The sequence below is a fragment of the Salmo salar genome, chromosome 22 (genome assembly GCF_965601325.2).
Source record: "Salmo salar chromosome 22, fSalSal1, whole genome shotgun sequence".
NCBI classification, from domain to species: domain Eukaryota; kingdom Metazoa; phylum Chordata; class Actinopteri; order Salmoniformes; family Salmonidae; genus Salmo; species Salmo salar.
The window spans coordinates 49,784,810-49,803,706 of record NC_138312.1 but is presented as its reverse complement, the minus strand read 5'-3'; the positions used below and the strand labels follow the sequence as shown (position 1 = coordinate 49,803,706).

General features: G+C 43.4%; 1 protein-coding gene across 1 annotated transcript in view; it reads left to right on the top strand.

The window, feature by feature from the left end:
* The window catches only part of LOC106583634 (copine-9), a 137,483-nt gene that overhangs the window by 114,570 nt on the left and 4,016 nt on the right, over positions 1 to 18,897 (top strand). Inside the window, exons 16-19 of the mRNA XM_014168038.3 lie at positions 869 to 1,050; positions 5,454 to 5,581; positions 12,061 to 12,163; positions 12,253 to 12,310. Of these exons, the coding sequence (XP_014023513.3) occupies positions 869 to 1,050; positions 5,454 to 5,581; positions 12,061 to 12,163; positions 12,253 to 12,310 (471 nt within the window). The remainder of the gene's footprint in view (positions 1 to 868; positions 1,051 to 5,453; positions 5,582 to 12,060; positions 12,164 to 12,252; positions 12,311 to 18,897) is intronic.

Below are 18,897 nucleotides of genomic sequence, written 5' to 3'. Positions count from 1 at the left end.
CGCAGAGTGATGGAAGAGCAGCCAACAAATGCTCAGCATATGTGGGAACTCCTTCAAGAGTGTTGGAAAAGCATTCCAGGTGAAGCTGGTTGAGAGAATGCCAAGAGTGTACAAAGCTGTCATCAAGGCAAAGGGTGGCTACTCTGAAGAATCTCAAATATAAAAAATATTTTGATTTGTTTCACACTTTTTGGGTTACTACATGATTCCATATGTGTTCTTTCATAGTTTTGATATCTTCACTATTATTCTACAATGTAGAAAATAGTAAAAATAAAGAAAAACCCATGAATGAGTTGGTGTGTCCAAACTTTTGACTGGTACTGTATAATGTGGGGAGGTCAAAATAATTCAAAACTATCTACCAAATCTATTAATTTTAAAATGTTGTTTACTTCTCCTTGCCATTCAACTGATGATAAGACAAGACATGCGCCCCCCAAAATGTTGGCTAACATATGATTGGGGTCCCAGGGCAAGAAAAGGTTGAAGACTGGTCTAAAGCAGGGGCAAATGTCGTTGACAATATTTTCCTATCAAATGAACATGAGATACTGCAATGCTGCCACTCCTAGTCAGCGAAAGTAGGTGGATTTGAACTCTAACCATGTGGCTGTAGGTCAGCATTCACCCTAGCATACCACTTAGCTAGATCAATGTATTCAAAACGCCTCATAAGACAAGTAGTATGGTAGTGTGGAACGGACCCTATTTGGCCCATGCTTTTCTTGTATTTGATAGGTGGGTTTTGTACTTTTTATGTTGTGTAGGACTCATTTGAAAACTCTGGGTCTCAATATGATTTTCCTGTCTAAATAAAGGTTAAATGAAATAAATCAATAATGTATGCTCTGTTGCTGTGTTCCAGGTAACCCATCCCAGCCCACCTCTCTGCATTACATGAGTCCCTACCAGATGAATGCCTACGCCATGGCCCTGAAGGCTGTGGGGGAGATCATCCAGGACTACGACAGTGACAAGATGTTCCCCGCCTATGGCTTTGGAGCCAAGCTGCCACCGGACGGCAAGATCTCCCATGCCTTCCCACTGGTGAGAGAAAGAGGGAGGGGGAGAGAGAATGGTACTACTTCTCTACCAGTGATGGGGAATGATCAGGAACTGTTTCATTTATTGCAAAGAGGTGCTGGTAGTTCTTCCTACAGGTTTACTGATCCACAGAAGAGTCCTTGGAGCTATATAAATCTTTTTTGACAACAACGTCCCTTCTGTAATATGTTTTTTGCTCTCACGCTTTCCATTATTATCTATTACTGATGTGACGTTGCCTTCCACATTGCTTTCTTCATTCATACACTTCCATTTACGAATAAGAGTTCATATCAAACAAGAGCCAGAAACTAAAATAGTGAACAGTATACAGTGCATTCGGAAAGTATTCAGACCCCTTCCCTTTTTCCACATTTTGTTACATTACAGCCTTATTCTAAATGTGATTAAATAAAACAATTCTCATCAATCTACCCACAATACCCCATACAGGTTTTTAGACATTTTTGCAAATGTATTCAAATTAAAAAACATATTTACATAACTTTTCAGACCCTTTGCTATGAGACCTCGAAATTGAGCTCAGGTGCATCCTGTTTCCATTGATCATCCTTGAGATGTTTCTACAACTTGATTGGAGTCCACTTGTCGTAAATTTAATTGATTGGACATGATTTGGAAAGGCACACACCTGTCTATATAAAGTCCCACAGTTGACAGTGCACGTCAGAGCAAAAACCAAGCCATGAAGACGAAGGAATTGTCCGTAGAGCTCAGAGACAGGATTGTGTCGAGGCACAATTATGGGAAAGGGTACCAAAGATGTCTGCAGCATTGAAGGTACCCAAGAACACAGTGGCCTCCATCATTCTTAAATGGAAGAGGTTTGTAACCACCAAGACTCTTCCTAGAGCTATCCACCCGGCCAAACTGAGCAATTGAGAGAGAAGGGCCTTGGTCAGGGAGGTGACCAAGAACCCAATGGTCACTCTGACAGAGCTCCAGAGTTCCTCTGTGGAGATGGGAGAACCTTCCAGAAGGATAACCATCTCTGCAACACTCTGCCAATCAGGCCTCTATGGCAGAGTGGCCAAACGGAATCAACTCCTCAGTCAAAGGCACATGACAGCCCGCTTGGAGTTTTCCAAAAGGCACCTAAAGGATTCTCAGACCATGAAAAACAAGATTCTCTCGTCTGATGAAACCAAGATTGATCTCTTTGACTGGGAATGCCAAGTGTCACATCAGGAGGAAACCTGGCACCATCCCTATGGTGAAGCATGGTGGTGGAGCATCATTTTTCAGTGGCAGGGACTGGGAGACTAGCCAGGATTGAGGGAAAGATGAATGGAGCAAAGTACAGAGAGATCCTTGATGAAAACCTGCTCCAAAGCACTCAGGACCTCAGACTGGGGGCAAAGGTTCACCTTCCAACAGGACAGTGACCCTAAGCACACAGCCAAGACAACGCAGGAGTGGCTTTGGGATAAGTCTCTGAATGTCCTTGAGTGGCCCAGCCAGAGCCCGGTCTTGAACCCCGATCGAACATCTCTGGAGAGAACTGAAAATAGCTGTGCAGCAACGCTCCCCATCCAACCTGACAGAGCTTGAGAGGATCTGCAGATAAGAATCGGAGAAACTTCCCAAATACAGGTGAGCCAAGCTTGTAGTGTCATACCCAAGAAGAGTTGAGGCTGTAATCGCTGACATAGGTGCTTTAACAAACTACTGAGTAAAAGGTCTGAATACTTATGTTAATGTGATATTTCAACAATAAGGTCTCACTTTATGTAGTGTTGTGTTGTCTCTCTTGTGTTTTGTCCTATATTTTTCTTTAATTTATTTGTATTTTTAATCCCAGCCCTTGTCCCCACAGGAGGCCTTTTGCCTTTTGGTAGGCCGTCATTGTAAATAAGAATTTGTTCTTAACTGACTTGCCTAGTTAAATAAAGGTTAAATAAAATAAAATATAAATGGTGTGTAGATTGGACAAAAAGCCTGTAACGTAATAAAATGTGGGAAAAGTGATGGGGTCTGAATACTTTCCGAATGCTCTGTATGTATCCATCTGTCGGGCTCAGATGCGAGACCTTGAATAGCCTATTTTTGAGTAGTGAAGGCCATCTTTCTGTACATCCTCTATATCAATTTGTAATCAAGGCTGGCTAACTGAAGCTCCAAGCCAAATCTATTACATTTCTTAGCAATGAAAATACAGTTACCTGTGAAATACCTACCTGTGTTATGCCTACTGACATGAGGCACTCATACTTCTATACTACATAACATCATTGTATAATTAACATACATTGTCAGAAGGCAAAAGGTCAGTATTGGCTTGATTCAGTACTGAGTTTCCTTGGTTTCTTGGGATTTTCTGTGAAGTCTGACATTGACTCTATCCACCCGTACAGCCCAAATGAATGACACCGTGAACACATTACCTGTACATGGGGTAATAAAGTCATGAAGAACACGAAAGCCTCTAAATATGTCGACACAAAATACAAATTGCCGCACCGTTATGTAAGCCCATGCGCTAGCGTCGGCTTCAAGTAGTTCTGTGAAGTGTTTGAACAAGGGTGGAGGAAGAAAACACTGTGAGTCAGAAAGTGGCTCGGAAAGAAAAAAGAAAATCCATCTGTTTGTTGCAGAAAAGTGCGAACCAAACGAGGGACCAGACAGACGTGGAGACTGGAATAGACTTTGGAGGACGTAGCGCTTAGCTTAGCATCATGAACCGATGAAGAAAGAACAACAAAGAGTAAACACTAAGCACAAAAAAACGACTCCTCCTCAGATTCTAGACGTCTATTGTCTCCCTGGACAGAGGAAAAAGAAAAAGCGGAGGAATTGTTGAACAAAGAAGAGTAAAAAAAAAACAAAAGCAGTCTTATTTTCAGCAATTGTTTTCCCCCAAAGCTGGAGGAATTCGCCTTAAAAAAGTCTCCTTAACGTGAAGGAAATTATACAAAGGTCGAAGCAAAATAATACAGTGGACTGTAAGGAAAATGGACAATAAAGTACTTCTTCTTCTCCTTTTAAATTGCCCTCGATAGGTAGCAATGTTTTCAAAGTACTTTGCCGTTTGATCTTGATGACAGGCTTATAACTTTTAGTTCAGCACTTGTGTATGTTGCGGTATGTCTGGTTTAGAGGGTAATGAAGTGCTATGACAATGTTATGAAGCCTGTACAAGCAATGGTTGCTGCAGTAATGGTTGATGCAGATGTGTGATACAAGTCGTTTGTCTCACCCAATTCTCATTGTGCAAAAAAATGAAGTTTGAGCTGGACATCTGTAAAATGTAGAATCATAACTATACTACTACAATACTTTCTGTCCCATGGAGTCTGTCCCATAAGGTCAATAATAGTCATGTCACAACATTAATTGTTTTTATTTAATCAATTTTAGAATAAGGCTGTAATGTAACAAAATGTGGAAAAAGGGAAGGGGTCTGAATAAACTAAGTTCGAGCTGGACGTCTGTAAAATGTAGAATCATAACTATACTACTACAATACTTTCTGTCCTATGGAGTCTGTCCCATAAGGTCAATAATAGTCGTGTCATAACAATGTGCCAGTGTCCCTCGTGGCTAGTTATACAACCTGTTTTACCAGCTACAGTTGCGGACACCAAAAAGTGTGTTTTCTTCTGCAGGCATTCATTTTCATTTCTTTTAACGTGTTTATTTCTTCCTTTTAATTAGTTTTCTCTTCAAAGAGAATGAGAAAGATCAGATGGCTGTTCTCTTGTTTTTCACAGATGAACTTTAATGAAGGATATAGGCTGAAGAACACTCTTTTCTCCTGGCTGGACAGGGCTTAAAGCAGACTCAGATTGTCTTTTATGTTGGCTGAATGACTTTTGGCTATTTAACTTGTTTGTATTATGTGACGATAAATACATTTTTGGGAACAGACATATTGTTTGCTGGATGATTTTTGTTCTTATGTCTTGATTGATTTACCCAGGCGATGGCGTTTTGTCTTTTTCACATTGTCTAAAGAAAATATTCAGCCAACTTAAATTCTCCCATTACCGATCAGCCTTGTGTGTGCCTACTGACATGAGTTCTCCCATTACCGATCAGTCCTGACATGAGGCAAAAGAACACAGACACTCATATATTTCATACATAACATCATTGTGTAATGAACGTGCATCGTCAGAAGCATACATCGTCACAATGGACGTTGACTTCATAAAGACTTCTTTATTATTATCAAAAGTCTCAAATGTTTCAATGTATAGGCCTCATCAAATGTTTCAATGTATAGGCTTCATCAAATGTTTCAATGTATAGTCCTCATCAATTGTTTCAATCTACAGCCTTCATCAATATTTTTCTTGTTCATGGATTCGAAGGAAAAAGGGGATTTCATGTTCTAACAACTGGTGTAGAGAGGCTAGCTTAAATAATGTCCATGGTTCCTACAGAACTCCAACAGTGAGAACCCTAACTGTGTGGGGATCGAGGGAGTGTTGGAGGCGTACTTCCAGAGTCTCCGCACCGTTCAGCTCTACGGACCCACCAACTTCGCTCCTGTCATCAACCAGGTGGCACGGTGAGAGAATGACAGGAAATGAACACACGAACACACACAAACTCACACACCCATGACACACACATGCATGTACACATATATGCATGCACGCAAACACACACACACACATAAACACACGCACGCACACACACACACACCCACAAACACATACAGAAAGAGAACTGACACACACACACACACACACACACACACACACACACACACACACACACACACACACACACACACACACACACACTTTAAACCCCCTATGCTCCTTTGAGACCTCTCTTTCACTGAGTCACTGAGATCTCTTCATATAGCCATGGTAGCCAAAATAATGGGCAACTGGGCATTTTTATACATGACCCTAAGCATGATGGGATCTTCATTTCTTAATTAACTCAGGAACCACACTCTTTCAATATACTTTGTATCCTTCATTTACTAAAGCGTTTCCTTATTAGGGTGGTTACCTGTATATACAGTACGTGCTTTGACTTGCTTGACACAATACAAGTCACATACACGCAGATGCAGTACTTGACCACAAGTATGTGGACACCTGCTCGTCAAACATCTCAGCATGTCAAACACTGTTTAAAATCAATTTTTATGGTATTTTTTATGTAAAATTGCGATAATATTCCAACCGGACAATAGCATATTCATTCAAGAAGAAAAAGAAGGAACGGCGCGCTCGCGGGGCTGCGCATATCCAATCCCTTTGTCCACAGGCAGTCCACTGATTGACTGAGCTCCTATTATCTGCCCAGTGACAGGAGAATGCTGAAAGAACTTTCTGAAGGCTGTTGACAGCCAATGGAAGCCTTAGGAAGTGCAACGTGACCCCACAGAAACTGTAGTTTCGATAGAGAATCAAAAGAAGAACTACAATTCTCAGACTTTCCACTTCCTGGTTGGATTCTTCTCAGGTTTTGCCTGCCATATGAGTTCTGTTATACTCACAGACACCATTCAAACAGTTTTAGAACCTTCAGAGTGTTTTCTATCCAAATCTACTAATAATATGCATATTCTAGTTTCTGGGCCAGAGTAGTAACCAATTTAATTTGGGTACGTTTTTTATCCGGCCGTGAAAATACTGCCCCCTACACCCCAACAGGTTAAGAACTAAGGGGCCTTGCCCGAAACATGAAAAACAGCCGCAGACCATTATTCCTCCTCCACCAAACTTAACAGTTGGCACTATGCATTCGGGCAGGTAGCGTTTTATCAATTTTAGAATAAGGCTGTAACATAACAACATTTGAAAAAATTGAAGGAGTCTGAATACTTCCCGAATGCACTGTACATTATGCAAACACACAAACTCCCTCACCCTCCCCCCACAAAACACACACACACACAAAACCACACACACACTCCTCTCCCCTGCAATTCTCCACCCTTACGTTGCCCTAGGCCCCAAGAGTTAATTTGATGTTCTCCCCTGAGCGCTCTCTCTCTGTCTCTCTCTCTCTCTCTCTCTCTCTCTCTCTATGTATCGTTCTCTCTCTCTCTCTCTCTCTCTCTCTCTCTCCTCTCGCCTCTCTCTGACAGACAGCCTAGCTTAACTGGTCTCCCCTTCTCTCGGTGTGCTCATGCATTCTTAATGAGCTGGGATAGGATTGGGCCTTGGGACCATTACAGCTTGTCAGGAGTCGTGTTGCTGAATGTTGTCTGAATGTATAGGACACTGTAGTTCTAGAGAGGGCCGTTTAGTTCCTTGAAATATAATTCATTATATTGTTTCGTTGTTGTAGCACAAGAAAGGAATAGTAGATGTCCTTTCGTCTGAATGTGTTTTAATGTTATCCATCTCCTTATTTTATTCTAAGGCGGTCCACAGAGGTGTTATATTGTGTCCCGGCATACTTTCCATAGAAATGAGTAGAGCCTCAAATATGAATAATAGAACATCTTGTGTTATTGGTAGTCTCCCAGCTGTGAAGTAAGACTACACTCTTTCCCAAACTTAATCAAATATTTTATGAGGCAAAACCTTTTTTTGATGTATTTCATGAAATATACCTTCTCTTTATTTTTAGCTGTCTCATAATATATAAGTATGGCAATATCCTTTCCAGCGAATGTGGCAGCTCGGTTGCATAACTAAATAGAGTGGGATGCTGTGGCTCGACTGTGGCCTCAAGGACTTAATGAGCTCTCATTCAATGAGGTGCTATATTACCATGATGATGATGCAGCTGATGATTAGCACCACCACGGGAGAATGAGAGGAATAATATTATCTTTTTCATCTCTCTTTTGTCTCTCTCTCTCTCCTTTTTCTTGCAAATGTTTACTTTCTCGTCTTTCTCGTCATACCTTTTTCTATTGTCTGCTATTATCTCTCCTGTTTTACCTTTAGCTCTCATCTTCTCCTTTCCCACTCTTTCTCTCTCGCCCTTCTCTCCACCTCCCTCTCTCTCTCAATCTTTCTCCATTCCATTTGTTATGCTTCGTCATCCTCATCTCCTCCTTCTCTTCCCTTGTTCCGGCTCTGAGACAGTCGGCTCGTGCGACTGTGGGTGCTTGTGGGACAGAGATGGTGATGATGAGGAGGAAGGTGGGCGGTAAAGCTGAGGCCATCCAGTCATGTGGATTTGTCAATATGTGAGGTGTGGGGGTGAATCAATCCACTCCTAGGCTCCGTCACCTCCTATAACCCAGCACAGCACCAGATACTATAATAATAACTACCACATTATAGTAATAACTACCACATTATAGTAATAACTACCACAGATGAGTAATAACTACCACAGATTAGTAATAACTACCACAGATGAGTAATAACTACCACAGATTAGTAATAACTACCACAGATTAGTAATTACTACCACATTATAGTAATCATTACCACATTACAGTAATCACAACCACAGATGAGTAATCACTACCACAGATTAGTAATCACTACCACAGATTGGTAATCACTACCACATTATAGTAATAACTACCACATTATAGTAATCACTACCACATTATAGTAATCACTACCACATTATAGTAATCGCTACCACATTACAGTAATCACAACCACAGATTAGTAATCACTACCACATTATAGTAATCACTACCACATTATAGTAATCACTACCACATTATAGTAATCACTACCACAGATTAGTAATCACTACCACATTATAGTAATCACTACCACATTATAGTAATCACTACCACATTATAGTAATAACTACCACATTATAGTAATCACTACCACATTATAGTAATCACTACCACAGATTAGTAATAACTACCACATTATAGTAATCACTACCACATTATAGTAATCACTACCACATTATAGTAATCACTACCACATTATAGTAATCACTACCACATTATTGTAATCACTACCACATTATAGTAATAACTACCACATTATATTAATCACTACCACAATATAGTAATCACTACCACATTATAGTAATCACTACCACATTATCGTAATCACTACCACATTATAGTAATCACTACCACATTATAGTAATCACTACCACATATTAGTAATCACTACCACATATTAGTAATCACTACCACATTATAGTAATCACTACCACATTATAGTAATAACTACCACATTATAGTAATCACTACCACATTATAGTAATCACTACCACATTATAGTAATCACTACCACATTATAGTAATCACTACCACATTATAGTAATCACTACCACATTATAGTAATCACTACCACATTCCAGCACAGAAGCAGAGACTATAGTAATTACTACCACATTCCTCCTCAAGTGGAGTTGAAAACAAGAGCTGCAGGGAATTATTTTGGTTCTCGAACACCACCCACCTCTCCTATCCACTGGTTCCTGGAGAGGGAGAGAGACTTTCACACACTAGTGTGAGAGAAGTAGACACAGAGACATAGAGAGGATGTGATAGTACTCAACTCCATTTACTCTGCACTCTTTTCCTACGCCCCTCCGGCCAGACGGTGAGAGTGAACCAATCAGACAGTGAGCCAGGGGGTCTTCGTCCAATCAGACAGGCAGCCAGTGGGTCTTTGTCCGCCCCGCTGACTCTTACCATTACCTGCCTGACAAACACCTACACAAAAACTCTCAGCAAAAACTGACAAGTTTATGTGAACAGTCTCGACAATGCAACACTTCTGTAATAACAGTCTTGACAACACTTCAATAACAACATTCTTGACAATGCAACACTTCTATAACAACAGTCTGGACAATGCAACACTTCTACTGTAAAACATCAATTAATAGCCCGGGCCTTTATTTGCTTCAATCACTGAACATAACCAGCGCTTATTAGAGACAGCCTTCTGTTTGAGCCACGCGTCTGTTTCCTTAATGCACACAGCTTTTGCTTAATCAATTGTTGAAAAGACTACCACACTGTTTATTGTGACCAGTATAAACATAATAACAAATCCATCACAGATCAGACTTGTAAAGACTACAGTAGGCTTGTGAACATGCACCCATTGATTTTGCACTTCAGCACCATTCTCCCACTCATTGAGCCCCATGGTGGAGGTATCATAATAGCCATAACATCTAGCGATCAAACAAGGAAATGGTTCCAATCGTTTTTCCATTAATTATTTTTTCCATAGGGGATTTTAGAAACACTTAAAATTAAGGGCTGTGTCTTGTGTGGGCTTACCCTGGCGTGACATTTTGATAACCATGCAACTCTCTCGGACAAGGTGACTTATTTATTTTTTGTCAGTTTTACCCCCCTTTTCTCCCCAATTTTGTGATTACTATCTTGTCTCATCAATGCAACTCACCAACGGGCTCGGTAGAGGCAAAGGTCGAGTCATGGGTCCTCTGGAACATGACCCGTCAAACCGCACTTCTTAACACCCTCTCACTTAACCCGGAAGCCAGACGCACCAATGTGTTGGAGGAAACACTGTTTAACTGACGACCGGGGTCAGCCTGCAGGCGCCCGGCCCACCACAAGGAGTCGCTAGAGCGTGATGAGCCAAGAGGCTGTAGTAACACTGCGATGCAGTGCCTTAGACCGCTGCGCCACTCGGGAGGCCTGGACAAGGCGACTTTTGTCTATAAATTTGTCTCTATTTACTCTGATTCAAAAATGCTACTTAGCATCAAAGTAGACATGCAAAACTACAAATCCCTGCAAACTCATTTCTAGCTGACACCTTTGCTAACAGGTATGGTGTCAATTTTAAACTTGCACAAGATAGTTAACACAATTGTAAATGTAAAGAATTGTAGCCAATTTATTCATTACTACATTAAGCTAACATTAGATAGTTAATCCAGAGATTCTTACCTTCTTATCTCATCCAGATCATCATGGCATTTGTAGTTCTTTATGATAGCCACATTAGCAGCTAATTAGCAATTCATTTTAGGGGGTAAATACAGGCTAATATATTCATAAAAGTCACCTTGTCCTAGAGAGATTTACACGGTTATCAAAACGTCATGCCAGGGTAAGCTTACACGAAACACAGCCCTTATTTTAAGTGTAAAGTGTAAAATCCGCAACTGGAAAAATGAATGGTGGAAAAACGATTGGAACCATTTCCCTGTTTGACAGCTTGGTTTTATGGGTATTATGAATCATACTGTGATACTCTATTGCGCATTGTATCCTTGTAGTTGCATCGATATCACAGCACATAGACTTCAGTATTCAATGTTTGACCATGTCAAACCAGACTGCTGTCTCATATAATGATGTTGCTCTTCGTTATCTTCTTTATGGTGCTCACTGATCACTCTTAAACAATTTATTTCGACCTGCCGTTTATTTGAAATATAAGTTTATTTGCTGAAATCTGTGCTGATGCCCGGCTATTAAAAGGGACAGACAGCTATTTGAGAGTATGTGAACATTCTCGACAAAACACAACACTTCTATATCAACAGTCTAGACAACACAACATTTCTATGTCACTTAGAAAGTTGTTTTTGAAATTTACCTTACCTTAACCATTCAGAGTTAATGCCCTTACCTTCAGAATTCAGATTTAATGCAAGATTTAATGCCTAAACTTAAAACCAACCTTAAAAATTCGGAGTTTATGCCTAAACGTAACCTTAAACACTTTGAAATTGGACGTTTGGAACAACTTCGAATTCGGACTTTTTAGAAACATGGATGAACATCTAATTCTGATGTGAGAACGGGTAGGTCTAGACAACATAATGTCTGACAATGGAGCTCAGTTTAGTGTAACGGTACTCAAATAGTTATGTAATGCTATATTACTACAGAAAACCAGAAGACAGAAGAAAGTCTCTGTCTTACACACTCATACACACACACACACACACACCACACACACACACACACACACACACACACACACATACATACATACATACATACATACATACGCACGCACGCACACACACACATACGCACACGCACGCACGCACGCACACACACGCACATACACCTACACCTACTCACATACACCTACAGTAGACACAGAAGCTGAGGTTTCAATTGTGGTGTGTTGCTCTATGCAGGTGTGCTGAGGATGTGACTGATGGATCCCAGTACTTTGTGCTGTTGATGATCACAGACGGAGTCATCTCAGACATGGTGCAGACCAAGGAGGCTGTGGTCAATGTGAGTGCTTATCGTGTGTGTGTGTGTGGGGGGGGGGGGAGCACATATACCTCTCACATCACCTTTGTGTGTTATCCCCTTTCTCACAGGCTGCTGCTCTGCCCATGTCTATCATCATAGTGGGAGTAGGCCCTGCTGAGTTTGACGGTAAGTGTGTGTGTATGTGTGCGCATGTGCATCCGGCATGTGTGTGTGCGCACGCCCAAAGTAGCTAGCTAGCTCCACTGTCAAAAAAGCCATTCAAGCCTCTGATCAAAGGCTTCACAGCCTGTGAAGTGCACTAAAGATCAGCAGGGTAGGTGACAAAACAACACTTACTGCAATCTCCTTCCTAAAGGTTTTAGGAACTGGTGAATCCCCTCCTCGCTTTCGCCCTGCCTTGGAGCTACAGCGAGGATGCCCATCCCTCCTCCTGCAGAGCTGGGCTTTTGCTCTGGACCTGTTATACTCTTCTAACACACCTGATTTGATCCTGACGAGCAGCATGAGTCTTATAGTAGGGTTGGAACAAAAGCCTGCACGCCCAAGGTGCACTGGGCGGAGTAAAACTAACGTTATTAGTAGCTGTCCAGGAAGAGGGGAGTGTTCAATCCTTCTCCCCATAAGAATCATTAGCATTGCATTAGCCTCATTGGTGACAGGTCGTGACTCCTTGGTCATGTCTCTCAGTGGAGGGGAACTCAGAGTGAGTGACTCCTGGATCGTATTCAGTAGGGCAGGCCATGGAAAACGTTTTAAAATGTCCTGCAATCGAACACGAAATGTCCATGTCGTCCCTCCCTGTTTCAATCCATTTCTTCCGTATGGTGCCTAATGAACACATGCCCGATGGGTCAGACTTTGGCTCTGTTACCTGGGTCACCTGGCTTTAGCTCAGAAGGCTAATGGCAGAGCAGAATAATATTACAATGTAAACAATCCATTCACTCACATTGTTTACTCGTGGTACCATTTTGTTTTGCTAACAGTAATATGCAGTAGGAGATAATTCTGTTGGAGTGATATCCTTCTCTACCTACCACGTTCATTTATATCCCTGGGTAATGATGACAATGCAGCAGTGCACAACGGCCTGGCCAAGGGAAATCCTGAAATGTCACTCCAAGGAACGGGATTGTGGATGCCTCCCTTTTGCCTATGGTCAAAAGTAGTGGACTAAATAGGGAATAGGGTGCAATTTGAAATTAAGCCTGTGTCTTCCTCACAAAGTGAAAAAGAGTTGTGTTGAGAGAGAAGCAACACAAAGCGGAGACTCTCGCAAAGTAAATATGCCAAATATTCCAAGAGCTAATTGGCTAAGGGATTTTAATTGTAAAAAAAACTACTGGCGGTAGTTGGGAAAGGGAAAAGGAGAGGGGAAATGAGTCATGCCTAACGACAAGGGAGATAGATCTCTGAGGGACCTATTAGACACTACAAAGGGCTGTACGAGGGATCAGGGTGGCTGCCGTAGTGATGTGTGCGTGTGTAACAGAAGGGAGAGAGAGAGAGTTGGGGAATGTGTATTTAAAAGCATATAAATTAAACCGCTAGAGTTTAATGTGTGGTGGGTTGACTGCTTGCTCCAGAGTGTGCGGTGGGTTGACTGCTTGCTCCAGAGTGTGTGGTGGGTTGACTGCTTGCTCCAGAGTGTGTGGTTGGTTGACTGCTTGCTCCAGAGTGTGTGGTTGGTTGACTGCTTGCTCCAGAGTGTGTGGTGGGTTGACTGCTTGCTCCAGAGTGTGTGGTGGGTTGACTGCTTGCTCCAGAGTGTGTGGTGGGTTGACTGCCTGCTCCAGAGTGTGCGGTGGGTTGACTGCCTGCTCCAGAGTGTGCGGTGGGTTGACTGCCTGCTCCAGAGTGTGCGGTGGGTTGACTGCCTGCTCCAGAGTGTGCGGTGGGTTGACTGCCTGCTCCAGAGTGTGCGGTGGGTTGACTGCCTGCTCCAGAGTGTGCGGTGGGTTGACTGCCTGCTCCAGAGTGTGCGGTGGGTTGACTGCTTGCTCCAGAGTGTGCGGTGGGTTGACTGCTTGCTCCAGAGTGTGCGGTGGGTTGACTGCTTGCTCCAGAGTGTGCGGTGGGTTGACTGCTTGCTCCAGAGTGTGCGGTGGGTTGACTGCTTGCTCCAGAGTGTGCGGTGGGTTGACTGCTTGCTCCAGAGTGTGCGGTGGGTTGACTGCTTGCTCCAGAGTGTGCGGTGGGTTGACTGCTTGCTCCAGAGTGTGCGGTGGGTTGACTGCTTGCTCCAGAGTGTGCGGTGGGTTGACTGCTTGCTCCAGGGTGTGCGGTGGGTTGACTGCTTGCTCCAGGGTGTGCGGTGGGTTGACAGCTTGCTCCAGGGTGTGCGGTGGGTTGACTGCTTGCTCCAGGGTGTGCGGTGGTTTGACTGCTTGCTCCAGGGTGTGCGGTGGGTTGACTGCTTGCTCCAGGGTGTGCGGTGGGTTGACTGCTTGCTCCAGAGTGTGCGGTGGGTTGACTGCTTGCTCCAGAGTGTGCGGTGGGTTGACTGCTTGCTTCAGAGTGTGCGGTGGGTTGACTGCTTGCTCCAGAGTGTGTGGTGGGTTGACTGCTTGCTCCAGGGTGTGTGGTGGGTTGACTGCTTGCTCCAGAGTGTGTGGTGGGTTGACTGCTTGCTCCAGAGTGTGTGGTGGGTTGACTGCTTGCTCTAGGGTGTGTGGTGGGTTGACTGCTTGCTCCAGAGTGTGTGGTGGGTTGACTGCTTGCTCCAGAGTGTGCGGTGGGTTGACTGCTTGCTTCAGAGTGTGCGGTGGGTTGACTGCCTGCTCCAGAGTGTGCGGTGGGTTGACTGCTTGCTCCAGAGTGTGCGGTGGGTTGACTGCTTGCTCCAGAGTGTGTGGTGGGTTGACTGCTTGCTCCAGAGTGTGTAGTGGGTTGACTGCTTGCTCCAGAGTGTGTGGTGGGTTGACTGCTTGCTCCAGAGTGTGTGGTGGGTTGACTGCTTGCTCCAGAGTGTGTGGTGGGTTGACTGCTTGCTTCAGAGTGTGTGGTGGTTGGAGAATCTTCATAACTTGAACTTTAAATGTTCTATAGGAAGAGGGGTATTTGATTCATCTATGCTTTCATATCCACCTTTAGCTCAGTCAGAAGGAAGCTGGGGAACTCTCTCTCCACAGGGAACCTGTGCAAACAGACTGTCACACACACACACACACACACACACACACACACACACTTGAATGCGACCCTTAAAGGCCCAGTGCAGTCAAAAACATGATTTCCTGTCTTTTATATATATTTACATCCTATAACGTTGGAATAATACCGTGAAATTGTGAATATGATGATAATGTCCTTTTAGTATAAGAGCTGTTTGAAAAGACTGCCTGAAATTTCAGCCTGTTTTGGTGAGATGGAGTTTTGGCCTGACTGGTGACATCACAAGACGGTAAATTAGCTAATTGACCAATAAGAAAGAGAGTTCCAAACCTAGCTGCCAATAACAGCAAGTTTTCCGTTTTCCCCTCCCAACTCAGAACATTCCCAGACAGTCCTAGCTAAATTCTTGCTTGAGAAAGTGCTCTTTGCTACAAAGCTATTTATTTTTGTCTATTTTAAATGAAAACAGAAAGGAAATTAATTGTTACACAGAAATTATTGTATTTTGAGATAAAAACGGCTGCATTGGACCTTTAAGCACCATCTTCTCTCCTCTCTCTTCTGCTATTACCATCCTCCCCTCTCTTACTCTCTCTTTCTCTGTAAATCTTTCCATCACGCCATTCCTCTCTCCAAATCCCCCACATGTTTTGATGAAGCCGTTTTTCTGTGGGTGTTTGTGTGTGTGTCTGTATGTGTCTGTGTCTGAGGGTGTTTGTGTGTATGTGCGTGCGGTGAACGTGTGTGCATCATCAGTGTGTACTAAGCACCCCTGTGCCTGTAGGTGTACATACACACACACATGCATGGGTAGGAAATTCGTGGAAAACAGACGGTGTGTCCGAGTATGTGAGAGTGTGTGCATGCATGTGTGTTTGTGTGTGTGTCATGTGTGTGACATTCATAGGGAACAGAAGGCGGAGTGTGTGTGAGAGTGCATGTCTGTCTGTCTGTCTGTCTGTCTGTCTGTCTGTCTGTCTGTCTGTCTGTCTGTCTGTCTGTCTGTCTGTCTGTCTGTCTGTCTGTCTGTGTGTGTGACATTCAAGGGAGCAGGAGGCTCTGTATAAGTCCCTGTGACTCAGGGGATGCCCCCCACATGCCCGGGTTTACCCAAGGCGCCTGGCCCCCTTCCCTGCCCTCCTGCTGTCCCTTCACCCCCTCTCTCTTCCTCTGCACTGCTATACCCTGCCTACAGCCATCTGTCATCTCTGTAGTGCCATTTATAATATCCCCAGTCAGTCCTCTCCAAACATGCCGGATGATCTCATCCCAATAGGTATAACTGGCTCCCTTTCCTTCATGACCACTGATGGGTTAAAGCACTGGATAGGTCTCCAGCCCATTCCCATTCCTCAATACCAAAACAGATTTCAGTATCCATGGTGTAGTCCAAGGTTATTCAACTCTTACCCTACAAGGTCCGGAGCCTGCTGATTTTGTGTTCTACCTGATAATTAATTGCACACACCTCGTGTCCCAGGTCTAAATCAGTCCCTTATTAGAGGGGAACAATGAAAAAATGCAGTGGAATTGGCTTTGAGGTCCAGAGTTGAGTTCAAATCAAATTTTATTGGTCACATGCAGATGTTAATGCGAGTGTAGCGAAATGCTTGTGCTTCTAGTTCCGTCAGTGTAGTAATATCTAACAATTCCCCAACAACTACCTAAAACACACAAGGGGTGAAGGAGAATATGTACATATGAGTATATGAATGGCCGAGCGGCATAGGCAAGGTGCAGTAGATGGTGTAAAATACAGTATATACATGTGATATGAGTAATGTAAGATATGTAAACATTTTTAAAGTGCCATTATTTAAAGTGACTAGTGATCCATTTATTAAAGTGTCCAGTGATTGGGTCTCAATGTGGGCAGCAGCCTCTCTGAGTTAGTGATTGCTGTTTAACAGTCTGATGGCCTTGAGATAGAAGCTGTTTTTCAGTCCCTCGGTCCCAGCTTTGATGCACCTGTACTGACCTCGCCTTCTGGATGATTGCGGTGTGAACAGGCAGTGGCTCGGGTGGTTGTTGTCCTTGATGATCACCCTCTGGAGAGCCTTGCGGTTGGGGGCAGTGCAGTTGCTGTACCAGGCTGTGTTGCAGCCCGACAGGATGCTCTCGATTGTGCATCTGTAAAACTTTGTCAGGGTTTTAGTTGACAAGCCAAATTTCTTCAGCCTCCTTAGGTTGAAGAGGTGCTGTTTCGCCTTCTTCACCACACTGTCTGTGTGGGTGGACCATTTCAGTTTGTCTGTGATGTGTACGCCAAGGAACTTTAAAACTTTCCACCTTCTCCACTGCTGTTCCTTCGATGTGGATAGGGGGGTGCTCCCTCTGAAGTCCACGATCATCTCCTTTTTCTTGTTGACGTTGAGTGAGAGGTTGTTTTCCTGACACCACACTCCGAGGGCCCTCACCTCCTCCCTGTAGGCTGTCTTGTCCTTGTTGGTAATCAAGCTCACTACTGTTGTGTCGTCTGCAAACTTGATGATTGAGTTGGAGGCGTGCATGGCCACGCGGTCGTAGGTGAACAGGGAGTACAGGAGAGGGCTGAGAACGCACCCTTGTGGGGACCCAGTGTTGACGGTCAGCGAAGTGGAGATGTTGTTTCCTACCTTCACCACCATGGGGCGGCCCGTCAGGAAGTCCAGGACCCAGTTGCACAGGGCAGGGTTGAGACCCAGGGCCTCCAGCTTGATGATGAGCTTGGAGGGTACAATGGTGTTGAATGCTGAGCTGTAGTTAATGAACAGGATTCTTTCATAGGTATTTTTTTGTCCAGATGGGATAGGGCAGTGTGCAGTCAAATCAAATCAAATTTATTTATATAGCCCTTCGTACATCGCTGATATCTCAAAGTGCTGTACAGAAACCCAGCCTAAAACCCCAAACAGCAAGCAATGCATGTGAAAGAAGCACGGTGGCTAGGAAAAACTCCCTAGGAAAAACTCCCTAGAAAGGCCAAAAACCTAGGAAGAAACCTAGAGAGGAACCAGGCTATGAGGGGTGGCCAGTCCTCAGCTGGCTGTGCCGGGTGGATATTATAACAGAACATGGTCAAGATGTTAAAATGTGATGGCGATAGCGTCATCTGTGGATCTGTTGGGTTGGTATGCAAACTGGGGTGGGTCTAGGGTGGCCAGTAAGGTGGCGGTGGTGTTATAGGGCTTTAGACTATTAGAACATTTACGGCATCCATATTAGGAAGTTGTACGTTCTCAGACAAGACTTCCTAATATAGATGCCGTAGATTATTATTAATGGGGTAGTGCAGTTAAAAACGTGATTGTCTTGTTTAAAGTATGAAATAAATATATTTCCATAACACTGTAAAAAAATATATACATATATTCCCATAATACTATGAAATTGGGATGGAGCCTGTTCAGGTGGGATGGAGTTTTTGCCCAGATCATGATGTCACAATCTGATCTGATTGTAATAAACCAATGACAGTTATTCTGGGTAAGGGGGTGGGCACTAGACCATCCTATCAGCCAATCAGGGTTGTATATCTTCAAACTTGTTTCATAATTCCCACACGGTCAGACTGAGCATTTCAAGGGCAAAAGGAGGCTCAGGGAAATAAATTATCCAAAATATATTTTGGAGTGATTTTCATTAAATTAACACACACA